Source organism: Thamnophis elegans, chromosome 16 (genome assembly GCF_009769535.1).
Source record: "Thamnophis elegans isolate rThaEle1 chromosome 16, rThaEle1.pri, whole genome shotgun sequence".
Classification (NCBI taxonomy): domain Eukaryota; kingdom Metazoa; phylum Chordata; class Lepidosauria; order Squamata; family Colubridae; genus Thamnophis; species Thamnophis elegans.
In genome coordinates, this window is record NC_045556.1 from 12,240,438 (window position 1) to 12,252,478 (window position 12,041).

The following is a 12,041-nucleotide window of genomic DNA, read 5'->3' on the forward strand; positions in this document are numbered from 1 at the left end:
TTGAAAAATACAGTATTCTCAATGTGCCCAGGGAGAGAATTATCTGCCTCTACCTGGGATCGAACTCACAGCCTCCTAATTGTGAGGTGAGAGTTCCACCTATAGGCCACCACACCATCCCTGCTTGGGATACAGATGTAAATTTGAAATTGAACAATAGGATCCACCTGTAGGGAAGGAGAGTTTTTTTTAAAAAAAAAGATCAAAATGCAACAATGCATCTAGGATTATAACTCTGAATTGGATTAGGGACGATATAAAAGTTGGAAAGTGTTTCTCAAGTAGCTTTATCCTATTTCAGATTATTTTTTTAATCAGTCCTGTTAGCTAGACATCAGTTCTCCGGACAAATGTATTTTCTATTAGCTCCTCCCAAAATGGTTTCCTTTGGAATGAAACATTGAACTTTGTTTTTAAGTTGATGTTATTTATCACTAACCATTTTATCCTGAAATCCACCAGCTGCTCCTAGGCCACAATTCTGCCCGTATCTAAGAGGTTCCCCCATGGCTTCTCCTTCGAGGCTATAATAAGGAGAAAAATATCAGTGCAACACAATGCAATACAATCATTTACTTTGAAGCAACTCCTTTAATCCTATATACAGAAGAAGAAAAAAATTCCCTGGCAGTCTAAGCAAGAGGGGGAAAAGGAGTCACTTGTTCCTAAGAGCTTCCAGTTCGACTTTTCATAGGGAGAAAGAGAACTTTTCGGGAGAAAAGGTAGAGATTTTCAAGGTATTTCAGGCTGCCAACTTGATGGCATTCTTTACTAATTTATTTTCAACATAGGTAAAGGTTCCCCACCCACCTATGTGCTAGTCGTTCCTGACTCTAGAGGGCGGTGCTCATCTCCGTTTCAAAGCTGAAGAGCCAGCGCTGTCTGAAGATGTCTCTGTGGTCATGTGGCCAGTGTCCAACTCTATTCCATTCTATGACTAGATGCCAGAGGTGCCTGGAATGCTGTTACCTTCCCACCAAAGTGGTCCCTATTTTTCTACTTGCATTTTATACGTGCTTTCAAACTGCTAGGTTGGCAGAAGCTGGGACAAGTAATGAGAGCTCACTCCATTATGCGGTGCTAGGGATTCGATCCGCTGAACTGCTGACCCTTCTGATCGACAAGCTCAGCATCTTAGCCACTGAGCCACTGTGTCCCATATATTTTCAACATATACAACAATAAAAGGTTGTGAAGCAGCCATTAAAAACAAACAAAGAAAATGTGTGTGTGAGAGGGGGGAGGGAGGGAGGGAGGGAAAGACAGACAGACAGACAGACAGACAGACAGACAGAATGAATGAATGAATGAATGAATGAATGAATGAAAGAATGAATGGATGGATTTTAAATTGGAACATCCACTAAAAATGATAAAATTACAGTAACAGTACAGTAACAAGCACTCATCAAGGAGTAGAAAGACCTGGAATCCAATCTCCAGTCAGTGATTAAGGATTTCATTTCTAACCAAAAAGACGATTCCAAGTAGGGTGGGAAAACATTCTGATCTGAAAACTTGGAAAAAACCTGCCAATCAGAGGTGGCAAGGAGTTGATTCATCCTTAAATGTTCTCCTACATTTGCGTAACACACGGTCAGAGGACTTAAAGCAGGAATGAAGAGAAGGACAGTCCCCCAAAGAGGTGAGTCTATATAGCATGCAGGGTAGGTTTGGAGGAAGGATTGGGAAATCTTTGTTTTCTAACTCTGCTGTGCCAAATTTAGGATTCCGACTATACTCAATCAGTGTTTCCCATCTCAAGATGGTAGGAAACGGTGCTCTCAATTTTCAACAATTGTGACCAGATGCTTGGGTTGCCCCGAGGAAATTGGAAGGCTGCAGGTCCTGAGAATCACATGTTGCCCACATCTGATTTCTTATTTTAAGGCCATTCGTGACCTTCAGAGGCTAATTTCATGTGGCTCTCAGGCCAACTGCAAACACATTAGGTAAGCATTCAGCTGGGACCATGGATAAAAAGGCCCTTGGAAGAGAGGAATATAGTTTAATGTAAACACATGTGTTAATAGAAAAAATTACAGAGATTGGAGGATTGGAAAGAACACAAATAGATGTACTTTAAATGTTTAAATGATTGTGATTGGAATTTAGAAGTGTATATTGAGACATTGAATAATGAAGAGAATGAAGGATGAAACTTTAATATAAATAGATATGAAGAGCTAAATAAAGGAAATATGAATAATAAAATAGGTGAAAGATGGGAAATAGAAAAGAAACATCTTCGAATATTATAGTGATATTGGGGGGAGTTAATATAGAGATAGAAATAAGAGGGGAATAATTGTGTGTGTGTGTGTGTGTGTGTATCAGTGGTCGGTTTCAAAAATTTTTAAAACTTCTTCTGTAGGTATGACCTGCTTTGCGGGAATGGCTTGCCAGCCATGTGACTGGGTGGGAGTGGCTTGTCGGCCATGTGACTGGGTGGGAGTGGCTTGCCGGCAATGTGACCGGGTGGGAGTGGCTTGCTGGCCATGTGACTGGGTGGGAATGGCTTGCTGACCATGTGACCGGGTGGGAGTGGCTTGGCAGTCATGTGACTGGGTGGGCGTGGCCAACTTGTAAAATGTGGTGAAACTCACTTAACAACGCTCTTGCTTAGCAACCAAAATGTTGGCTCAAGAACTCTGGCATTTGAAGCACACAAGTCTTAAAGCTGTCAAATTACAAGACCCTTGGACCCCAAACCCTTTAGAAAAAAAACCCAGGGGTGTTCAAACTTGACAGCTTTAAGACTTGTGGACTTCAACTCCCAGAATTCCTCCTCTCGCTCTTCATCTTGATGATGTCCGGATGGGCGGGGGAGGGAGTTGGAACCGGTTCTAAACAGCACGGTAGATTTGTGGAACCTCTTCTACAGAAGAGGTAGAATGAGTGTCCCCACTCACTTTTGGTTTTATTTAACGCTTCCTTCTGGCCCCGTCCACTCTACCAGCTGCACTCGGTGTGATGTAATCATCATCATCATGGCTCCTCCCACAATGACATCTAGGGCCCATCCATTGTTCCACCCCTTTGCCCATCTTACTGCCAAATCTTTTCACCAGAGAGTCCCACCTTAAAATCCGAAACACATTTCGCCCAATGGGGTTCATGTGTTCGATTGCACTCAAGTCACATGGAGCTGTCAAATTATCACCAGTGTACAGAGTCGATATATCAGGATTCACAGCCAGGGACAGATTCCCACCCATAATAATAGCTTTTTCCTCTGGGAGTCTAATGACGTCGAGGTTCGCAAACAGAACCGTGTCTCCGAAATGAATATATCCATCTTTTGAAATGGAAAGTTGCTCCTGTTGGCGAGAAGAGGAAGGAAGACAGTAACTGTGCACAGTTCTCCTTTATCTTTTCCACAATAGCAATAGCACTTAAACCTATACACCACTTTACAGCCCTCTCTAAGGGGTTTACAGAGTCAGCCTATTTGCCCACAACAATCCTCATTCTACCCACCTCGGAAGGATGGGAAGCTGAGTCAACCTTGAGCCTGGTGAGATTCAAACTGCCAAATTGCAGGCAGCCAGCAGTCAGCAGAAGGAGCCTGCAGTACTGCACTCTAACCACTGCGCCGCAGTTGTTAAGTGAATCTGGCTTCCCCACGGCCAGAGTAAATGAGTAGGGAACAAAATCCAAGTATTCTAGAGAATTAGGGGAACCCTCAAACGTGTTTTGGGATGTAATACCTTCTTGTAAAGAGTATCTTTCAGTCTTCGCGATTTCTGGATTATTAGTTCTCCATTTTCTCTTTTATATAGAAAATCTTTCAATGATTCCTATTTTTAAAAGGGGGAAAAAAAAGAATTTCTTATGCCTCCTGTATATAACTGCAGTGTGATCAGGGGCATCAAATCACCCACCTTAGGAAATTCGATCCAAATGGCTAAATCCTATCTAAAGAATGAAAACAAGGACATTAAAAAAAAAACTATGAAAAGGTTTTCCCACATCTAGGAGGACAGAGCAAATGGGTGGAGACAATAATATCTTGTAAACGTGTCCAGTGAAGTTGTTTGAGGAATACAGTTGCTGTAAATTCTTGCATAAAATAATTTGCTGAACCAATGCAACAGAGTAGAAGGTTATCCAACAGATTCTGCCTCTTTCTAGAGGTTGCCAGTGGCTCATAGAAATATTTTTTTAAAAAGAGGGAACGTGCATTTAGCATCAGCATCTTTTAACAACCACATAATCCCTTGCGGGGTGGAATCTGGGCAACTGAATGGAGCTTGGCAGAGTGTTTTAGTGGCCGGATGCTCTTCCTGTCACCAATGAGGAGTTTTGTCCGGCAGATCTATTCTCAGTGTACCCAGAGAGAGAAATATCTGCCTCTACCTGGGATCGAACTCTCAGCCTCCTGATTGTGAGGGGAATGCACATTTAGCATGCAGCATTAAAAGTCTGGAATACACCAAATAACTCCCCAAATAATGCAGCAGAATGAGATGGAATTTGGGTTTAAACCTTAAAGAAATAACCCAAGCATCAGGCTGTAAATACAGCAAGTCACCAACTCCAAGAGTCGATCTGAACATCAGGAAAACCTAGAGCTGCTGCTATCAAACCTCCCTATTATAATTAAAATTCCTCTCTAAGTTGCTTTTGAGATTTGCACAAAGGGCCAAACTTGAACGGAACCCTGCAAAGTCTGGATAATTTTTATTTACCTCTTCTAAGCACACATCTTCAAACCAGTTACCGAGAAGCACGCCAGGACTGTACATCCGGCCACTCTTACTTGTCCGGGAGTTGATCATCTGGAGCAGCTCAGGGCACCAAGGTGGCTTAAAGAAAAGGATACTTCGGACAAAGGTTGCGGCACCCTGGAATCAGCAAAATAACCGATCGATGTTGAGTTTACAGGTTGCTATGGGGACCGCGAGTGGCCAGGATTGGTCGATCAGGAAAGGGATATCAGCCAATCAGAATAGATCTGGATAGAATGGGTGGGAAAAGATGTGAGAACTTATCTGCATCTTTTCAATTCCACCAGGGGAAACAAGACACAATTCTCTTCTAAAGCAAAGAGAGAGAGAGAGAAAGAATGCGAAAGTACACGCTTCTTTTGAAAGATAAACACACATAGAAATATTCCGGATTAAAAATAGTGAACCATTCTTCCCCACAGCTTTAGAGTGAATGACATCCTGTTTTTTTGACGAAGGCAATGGTTTTTTTTTTATATGCTAAATAAATAAGGCAACATGCACAAGAAGAAAAGCAAGGAAATGAAAGGGATAATTAAAGCTGGGGAAGAAAGGGATAAGACAAGTGCTTGTATCTCAAATTGTTTGTGTATCTCCTTCTCTTGGATAGTATTTAAGGCAGTGTTTCTCAACCTTGGCGACTTTAAGTCCTGTGGACTTCAAGTCCCAGAATTCCCCAGCCAGCTATGCTGGCTGGGGGATTCTGGGAGTTGAAGTCCACAGGACTTCAAGTCGCCAAGGTTGAGAAACACTGATTTAAGGCATCTGTTGATAGGTAAGGAAAAATCCCTCTTTTTTACAATCCTGTAATCCATTAATTAATAATACCCTGAATTAATATTTTTATTGATATGTAAGAAACACATAATTAAATTCAGAATAAAGGCATTGTTGTTTAATATATTGGCTTAAAAAACAGAATCAATTCAACCCAGCCATAACAGCTTATAAATCAAAGTCTTAACTTGACTGCAAATGTTTTTTACCCACCAAACAAACAAGGATGAATTTATCCTGATCTTCCCATGGAGCATTTCCACATCTTGAGAGAGGCAATAAAAAAAAACCATTTCAAATTAACCAAGATATCTGGGTTCACACCACCTTCACCCACCCAAAGTAGATGAAATGGTATGTATAGACATTTTAAAAATAAATAAATACTAGTTATAGTATACTAGTTGTGAGGAAGGAAAATGGGGACATCCAAGCTGGAAACCAAAGATGCTGATTTCACAGTATTTACACTGTCATAACATGACGTGATAGTGATGAGAATTATGAATTCTCATAATTCAAATAATGGATAGTTTAATATTCTCATCAGGAACTCTGTTACAAATAAGCTTGCTTTTACTATATTCAACCTTACAACCAATGAGTAATAAATATAAAAACAGAACAAAGTGTCTTGTGGCATTTTAAAGAGTCACCAGTCCAATGAATATTTAGTATTTGGTAAAGATAGGTAATAATATATTTACCTTCTGGAACTTTTTAAATCAAATTCCTATTTATTTTGGTTACTTATTAGAGACATGTATAATGTGCATTATTGCCATTGCATATTTTAGGATATCTGACAAACTGCAGATCATATGCAGCACTAAAGTGTCATTATTTGTATATTTAATAAAGCAACATATTTAAGAGTTCACACAACTTTGCATCAGCAGGCTTATTAAAGTCTATACAACAGCTCCATCTTCTGGAATATCTGAGACAATGCACATGATGGCTAAGTTTATTTTAAAACTGATCTCTAGATCACAAAACCCTCCTGCTGGATACTTAAAAATAAGACAATGGATAAACATTTGTTTTTGCTCAAGTTTATTTAGAATTCCCAATTGAGAGTTTGGAACCAACTTGTAGAATGTAGAGATTTCTCCATTCATAATAATCTAATTAAAATGTTTAGGATCATAAGAAAACTGTATTTTGTGTGCATGTGAAGTTTTTAAAAAATGTTTTAATTAGATTAGCTGGTTAATCTCTGGATATTTGTACAGAAGACATATTCAAGCCATCTTTAAAGGGAAGCTGAAACTTAAGTCTGCAATGTTATATATGTTTATCTTGAAGATCTCTCCGAGAATAGGTCTTACTAAAATCAAAAGTGCTTGTTTTCAAATAGAATTGGGCTGTCCTGGACATCACATATTAGCTGTACAGAATTTAAATGGGTAATTGTTGTCCCATTTCTTCTGCAATCCAAGCAGAGCTTAGTGAAACATTTTTTTCTTTATCAAAACTGCTATGTATCAAATTTTCTACAGTTGTTTTAATAATAAACAAAAGAGATTCCTAATTGTTGCTGCTTTCAGAATGCTTTCCTGTGATTATCTGGACATTCTAATAAGCCACTTTAGCTGGGCATCATGACACATGAAATGTACAACTATATTTTAGTCTAAAGAATTGTGCAAACTCGGTCACTGTGGTTAGTTCATGATTCAGTGTGTCATGCGAGCCCCTAAAAAGGCATTGATTTAAGAAACACAGCTAACCACAAACATTAAGTGTGCAATACAAACATGTTATAGAAAGGTAGAGAAAGGGAAGCAATTACTTTTAAATAAATGATTACTTTCCATATGTCATATTAACCATAATCAATAATCAATACATCAGTGGCTAGTGGCTAGTATTCTTTGTTTTGCTTTATCTTGGAAAAGATTGAAAGCCTGCTGTTGGATCCATTCCCTGTCTTCTAAATCCTAATCATGAAATTGATTTTAAGTTTGCCTTTACCCAGAATTGGAATTTGATCAATTCTATTTTTAATCCGCATGACCACACCAAAGAGTGGGAAGGGGGGGGTTGTTTTGCCATTTAGGAGAAAGATGTCAGATAAGTGCATCTTTGAACACCCATTTGGGCCATTCATTTCCTCTTTGGCAGGAAGTACTCCATCAAGGGGATTTTTGTTTTGAAGTTTTCCACCTATTCATAGTTGTTGGGAAGGACCCACCCAGGCTGAGCCTCCTTCCTATATGCAAGTCATTCTTCTCTTCACAGCTGGGAAGACAAAACTTCACAAAAGTAAATTGTGGGCTGCCCTGGACTCCTTTTACCACTAATTTTACCCATAATTACTCCCACTCTCCAGTTTCTCCTTCCTTCTATATTCATAAAAAGAGAGCAGGAGACAATGCAATGCGTAAATGCATCAATACATTTACAGCCAGTTTGATGTAGTGGTGAAAAGCACTGGATTAGAAACTAGGCGACCAGGAGTTCTAGTCCCACATTAGCTACAAATCCAACTGGGTGGCTTTGGCCCAATCTTTCACTCTCAGCCCTAGCAAAAAGGAGGCAGGAGCAAACAACCTCCAAAATGTTAGCTGGTCTTCAGAAGTCATACACAAAAAGAAGATTGCCATTTTTTTAAAAAAGGCAGAGTGGCCCTGAAATTAGGCAAAATAAGGCAACTGCTTTAGACCAAAGATTTTTGACTATTAGAAACATGACAATAAACAGCTAACTGTTCTGTAGAACCACATTATTTGCTTATCCTTAGACTCAAAAATTGGATTGCTTGCGGGAGGGGGTTGGATTACATGACATACAAGATCCCTTCCAACCAGAGGTGGGCTTCAAAAATTTCAGCAACTGGTTCTCTGCCCATTGCTGGGTGGGCGTGGCCATGGTGGGCATGGCTTAGTCGGCTTCCTGCACCATGGTGTGTGTGGGGGGGATGGGTTCACCTTCCCAAGGCTCTGGAGGATTTCCTTGAGCCTCCGGGAGATTGAAAACTGCCTCTCCTGGGCTCCGGAGGCCCTCTGGAAGCCGGAAATGGGCCTGTTTCCAGACTTTCAGAACTTCTGGGAGGCCCATTTTCCCCCTTGCTGAGCCTCTGCATGGGCCCTGCACTTACTTCACATCCAAAACAGACCACTTGGAGACTCCGGGGAGGGAAGGGGAGGGGTGGGCGGGGCCAGCCAGGGGCTGGATTTGGAGGTTCTCTAAACCTACCATAACGTTAGCTATGGGTTCTCCTGAACCCGAGTGAACTTGTAGCAGCCCACCTCTGCTTCCAACTCTGTTAATCTGTTTTTTAAAAAAATCTCTACAAAAATGACTGACTAATGAATCATGGCAGGAAATCTGTAGGAGAGATTTGGGAGTCAAGAATCAAGTTCTGTTTTTGTTGTTTTTGTTGTTGTTGTGGATTGTGATTTTTTTTTTTTTTTGTAAGTAGTCCTTCCTACCTGGCCAACATGGTTCTAAGTCAAAATCTTTGCTTTCTGGTTGCCTCCAAACAAAGATTCATTGGCTCACTGTTAAAACCAAGACGAGATTAACACCCCCACCCCCCCAGTTTGTCAATCATTACATTTTGGGTAGGTGCCTTGTTTAAATTATCACCCCCATTTTTAGATTTTTGGTATCTGTCAGTTGCAGGACCGGCCTGGAGAGGGAGAGCGGCTGATCCAGAGTTCGGCGTTCTCGTTTTCTTTTTGCTTTTTGCTTTTAACCGTCTAACTTGGCCTCTTTTTGGAGTTCCCACCCAGTGATATAATTCCTGGGAAAAATGCCCTTGCAAGAAATATGGGACACGAGGATTGCAGCTAATGCTCCGTTCTTTTGGGACACCTGCAGACGTTTGGCATTTGTTTAGCCGTAGATTAAAAGGAATGAAGAATTTGAGGGGGGATTTGGATGAAGTTTCACAATAGGACGAATGGGCAAACAACAAAGCAGGCATTATGAGCCTCAATCTTGATTGGAATGTGAAAGATTTTTTTGCTACTAAGGGATCTAATTCCTGCCCAAATTACCTTCTTAATATTAGCTTTTCCATCAGGGCCATTCTCAGTCCCCCTGGTAATTGAAGACTACCTGTATTCATCTGAGTCAAAAAATAGATTTGGGGTCTGATAAAACTACTTTGCGACCCTTTTTTAAAAATGCTGTAATTTGTTCTATCTGCTGCACTATAGCTTTTTGTTTTCTTGCTTTAATTTGGCCATTGTTGCCTGCTTCTAATATTAGAATGCTGGAAGCAGTTCAGGTCCTGAAGGAATCAGTCCTGCATTTCTTCAGCAGAATTCCTTTCCTTTTTTCCTCTCTTCTTTTCCCTTCCCTTCCTTCTTTCTCTCCTTTCCTTTCCTTCTTTCTCTCTTCCTTTCCTTTCCATTCCTGGTTTCTCTTCCTTCCCTTTCTTCTTCCCTTCCTTCTTTCTCTCTTCCTTTCCTTTCCTTCTTTCTCTCTTCCTTTCTTTTCCTTCTTTCTCTCTTCCTTTCCTTTCCTTCTTTCTCTCTTCCTTTCCTTTCCTTTCCTTTCCTTGTTTCTCTTCCTTTCCTTTCCTTTCCTTTCCTTTCCTCTCCTTTCCTCTCCTTTCCTTTCCTTTCCTTCCCTTCTTTCCTTTCCTTTCCTTTCCTCTTAAGTCATGTGGAAGCAATTACGATTACAAGCTTGTGATTATATCCCAAGTTCCACATGATCTGAAGTGGTTAAATGTTTTGCTGGGTGGGGAAAGAGGATGTTTGAAAGAGAGGAGGGAAAAGTTGCATCCTTGTTATTCATTACTGGTACCTTTTTAACATTTAGAATTATTTCATCTGCAGATTAGGTTGAATCAGGATTGTGCAATGTCATATTTCAGATGTGTTTGGGGTATAAGTTGTTAATATGTGTCCTTTGGAGTTATTTTAAATCAGGTCTGGTTTTACTCTTTGTGCATGATTCCCACCACTACTCATCAATAGTAATATCGTTAAGGGTAGAGATGGGGAAATTTATTTTCATTTGGACCTTATTTAATTCTGTAGCAATCTTGGATCTGGTCTCTTTTCTATATGAAAAGGAAGGTGTAGTAGACCCAGGGGTGGGTTCCTGCCAGTTCTAACCTCTTCGGTAGAAGAGGTTCCACAAATCTACAGTGCCATTTAGAACTGGTTCCAGCTCCCTCCCTCCCCCCGCCTGCCCACACCATGTTTGCCCCGCCCACCACCCACTGATTGGCTGGCTCACCAATCGCCCCACCCACCTCTAAGAGACCTATCTAAATCTTAAAGTCTTAAAGCTGTCAAGTTTGAACACCCCTGGGTTTTTTTTTTTCTGAAGGGTTAGGGGTGCAAGGATCTTGTAGCTTGACAGCTTTAAGACTTGCGTGCTTCAAATGGCAGAGTTTCTGAGCCAACATTTTGGTTGTTAAGCAAAAGCGTTGTTAAGTGAGTTTTCACCACATTTTACAAGTTGGCCATGCCCACCCAGTCACATGACTGCCAAGCCACTTCCACTCAGTCACATGACTGGCAAGCCACTCCTACAAAGCAGGCCACACCTACAGAAGAGGTTCTAAAAAATTTTGAAACCCACCACTGAGTAGACCGTACTATATTACAGATCATTTAATGATCAAAGTTACACCACCACTGGAAAAAAGTGACATGACTATTTTTCACATTTACGACAGTTGTAGCGTCCCCGTGGTCATGTGATCAAAATTCACACGCTTGGCAACTGACTCGTATTTATGGTGGTGACAGGCTCATGTGATCACCGATTGTGGTCTTCTGACCAGCAAAGTCAATGGAGAAGCCAAATTCACTTACACCACTGTGTTACTTACCAACTGCAGTGATTCACTTAACAACTGTGGCAAGAAAGGTCACAAAGTGGGGCAAAACTCCCTTAATACTTGTCTCGCACAGACATTTGTCAAGACACCAGAAATTTGGGGCTCAGTTGTAGCCATAAGTTGGGAACTGAGAACCTGTAGTTTCCCAGTTGAAACTGTAAGGCTTAGTAAGACCACATCCAGTTTTGGTCACCACACTACAAAAAAAGATATTGAGACTCTAGAAAGAGTGCAGAGAACAGCAGCTAAGATGATTAGGGGACAGGAAACTAAAACATACAATGAACTGGATAGAAAACTCTTTCAGTGCAGATGATGGAAGAGAGAAATAAAAATGATGTTGAAACTCTAGAAAGTGTGCAGAGAAGAGCAACCAAGATGATGAGGGGACTGGAGGCTAAAACATATGAAGAACGGTTGCAGGAACTGGGCATGGCTAGTCTAGTGAAGAGAAGGACCAGGGGAGACATGATAGCATCCTTCCAATATTTGAGGGGCTGCACAGAGAGGGGGGGGGGTGTCAAGCTACTTTCCACAGCATCTGAAGGCCAGACGAGGAATAATGGATGGAAACTGAACCAGGAGAGATTCAGCCTGGAAACAAAGAGCAATTTTCTGACGGTGAGAGCAATCAATCCATGGAACAGAAGTTGTGGGAGCTTCATCACTGGAAGCTTTCAAGAAGAAACTGAGCTGCCATCTGTCAGAAATGGTGTAGGGTC

At 41.0% G+C, this 12,041-nt stretch overlaps 1 protein-coding gene across 3 annotated transcripts in view; it reads right to left on the reverse strand.

Annotated features, from left to right (window-relative positions):
- The window catches only part of CFAP161 (cilia and flagella associated protein 161), a 55,791-nt gene that overhangs the window by 4,969 nt on the left and 38,781 nt on the right, over positions 1–12,041 (reverse strand). For all 3 annotated transcript variants that reach the window (XR_004256613.1, XM_032232745.1, XM_032232746.1), the window contains 4 exons: positions 4,692–4,847; positions 3,711–3,800; positions 3,082–3,320; positions 440–524 (listed from right to left, as the gene is read on the reverse strand). Coding sequence is in view for 2 of the 3 variants with exons in the window: in XM_032232745.1 (XP_032088636.1) it covers positions 440–524; positions 3,082–3,320; positions 3,711–3,800; positions 4,692–4,781 (504 nt within the window). In the remaining variant the exon portion in view is untranslated. The remainder of the gene's footprint in view (positions 1–439; positions 525–3,081; positions 3,321–3,710; positions 3,801–4,691; positions 4,848–12,041) is intronic.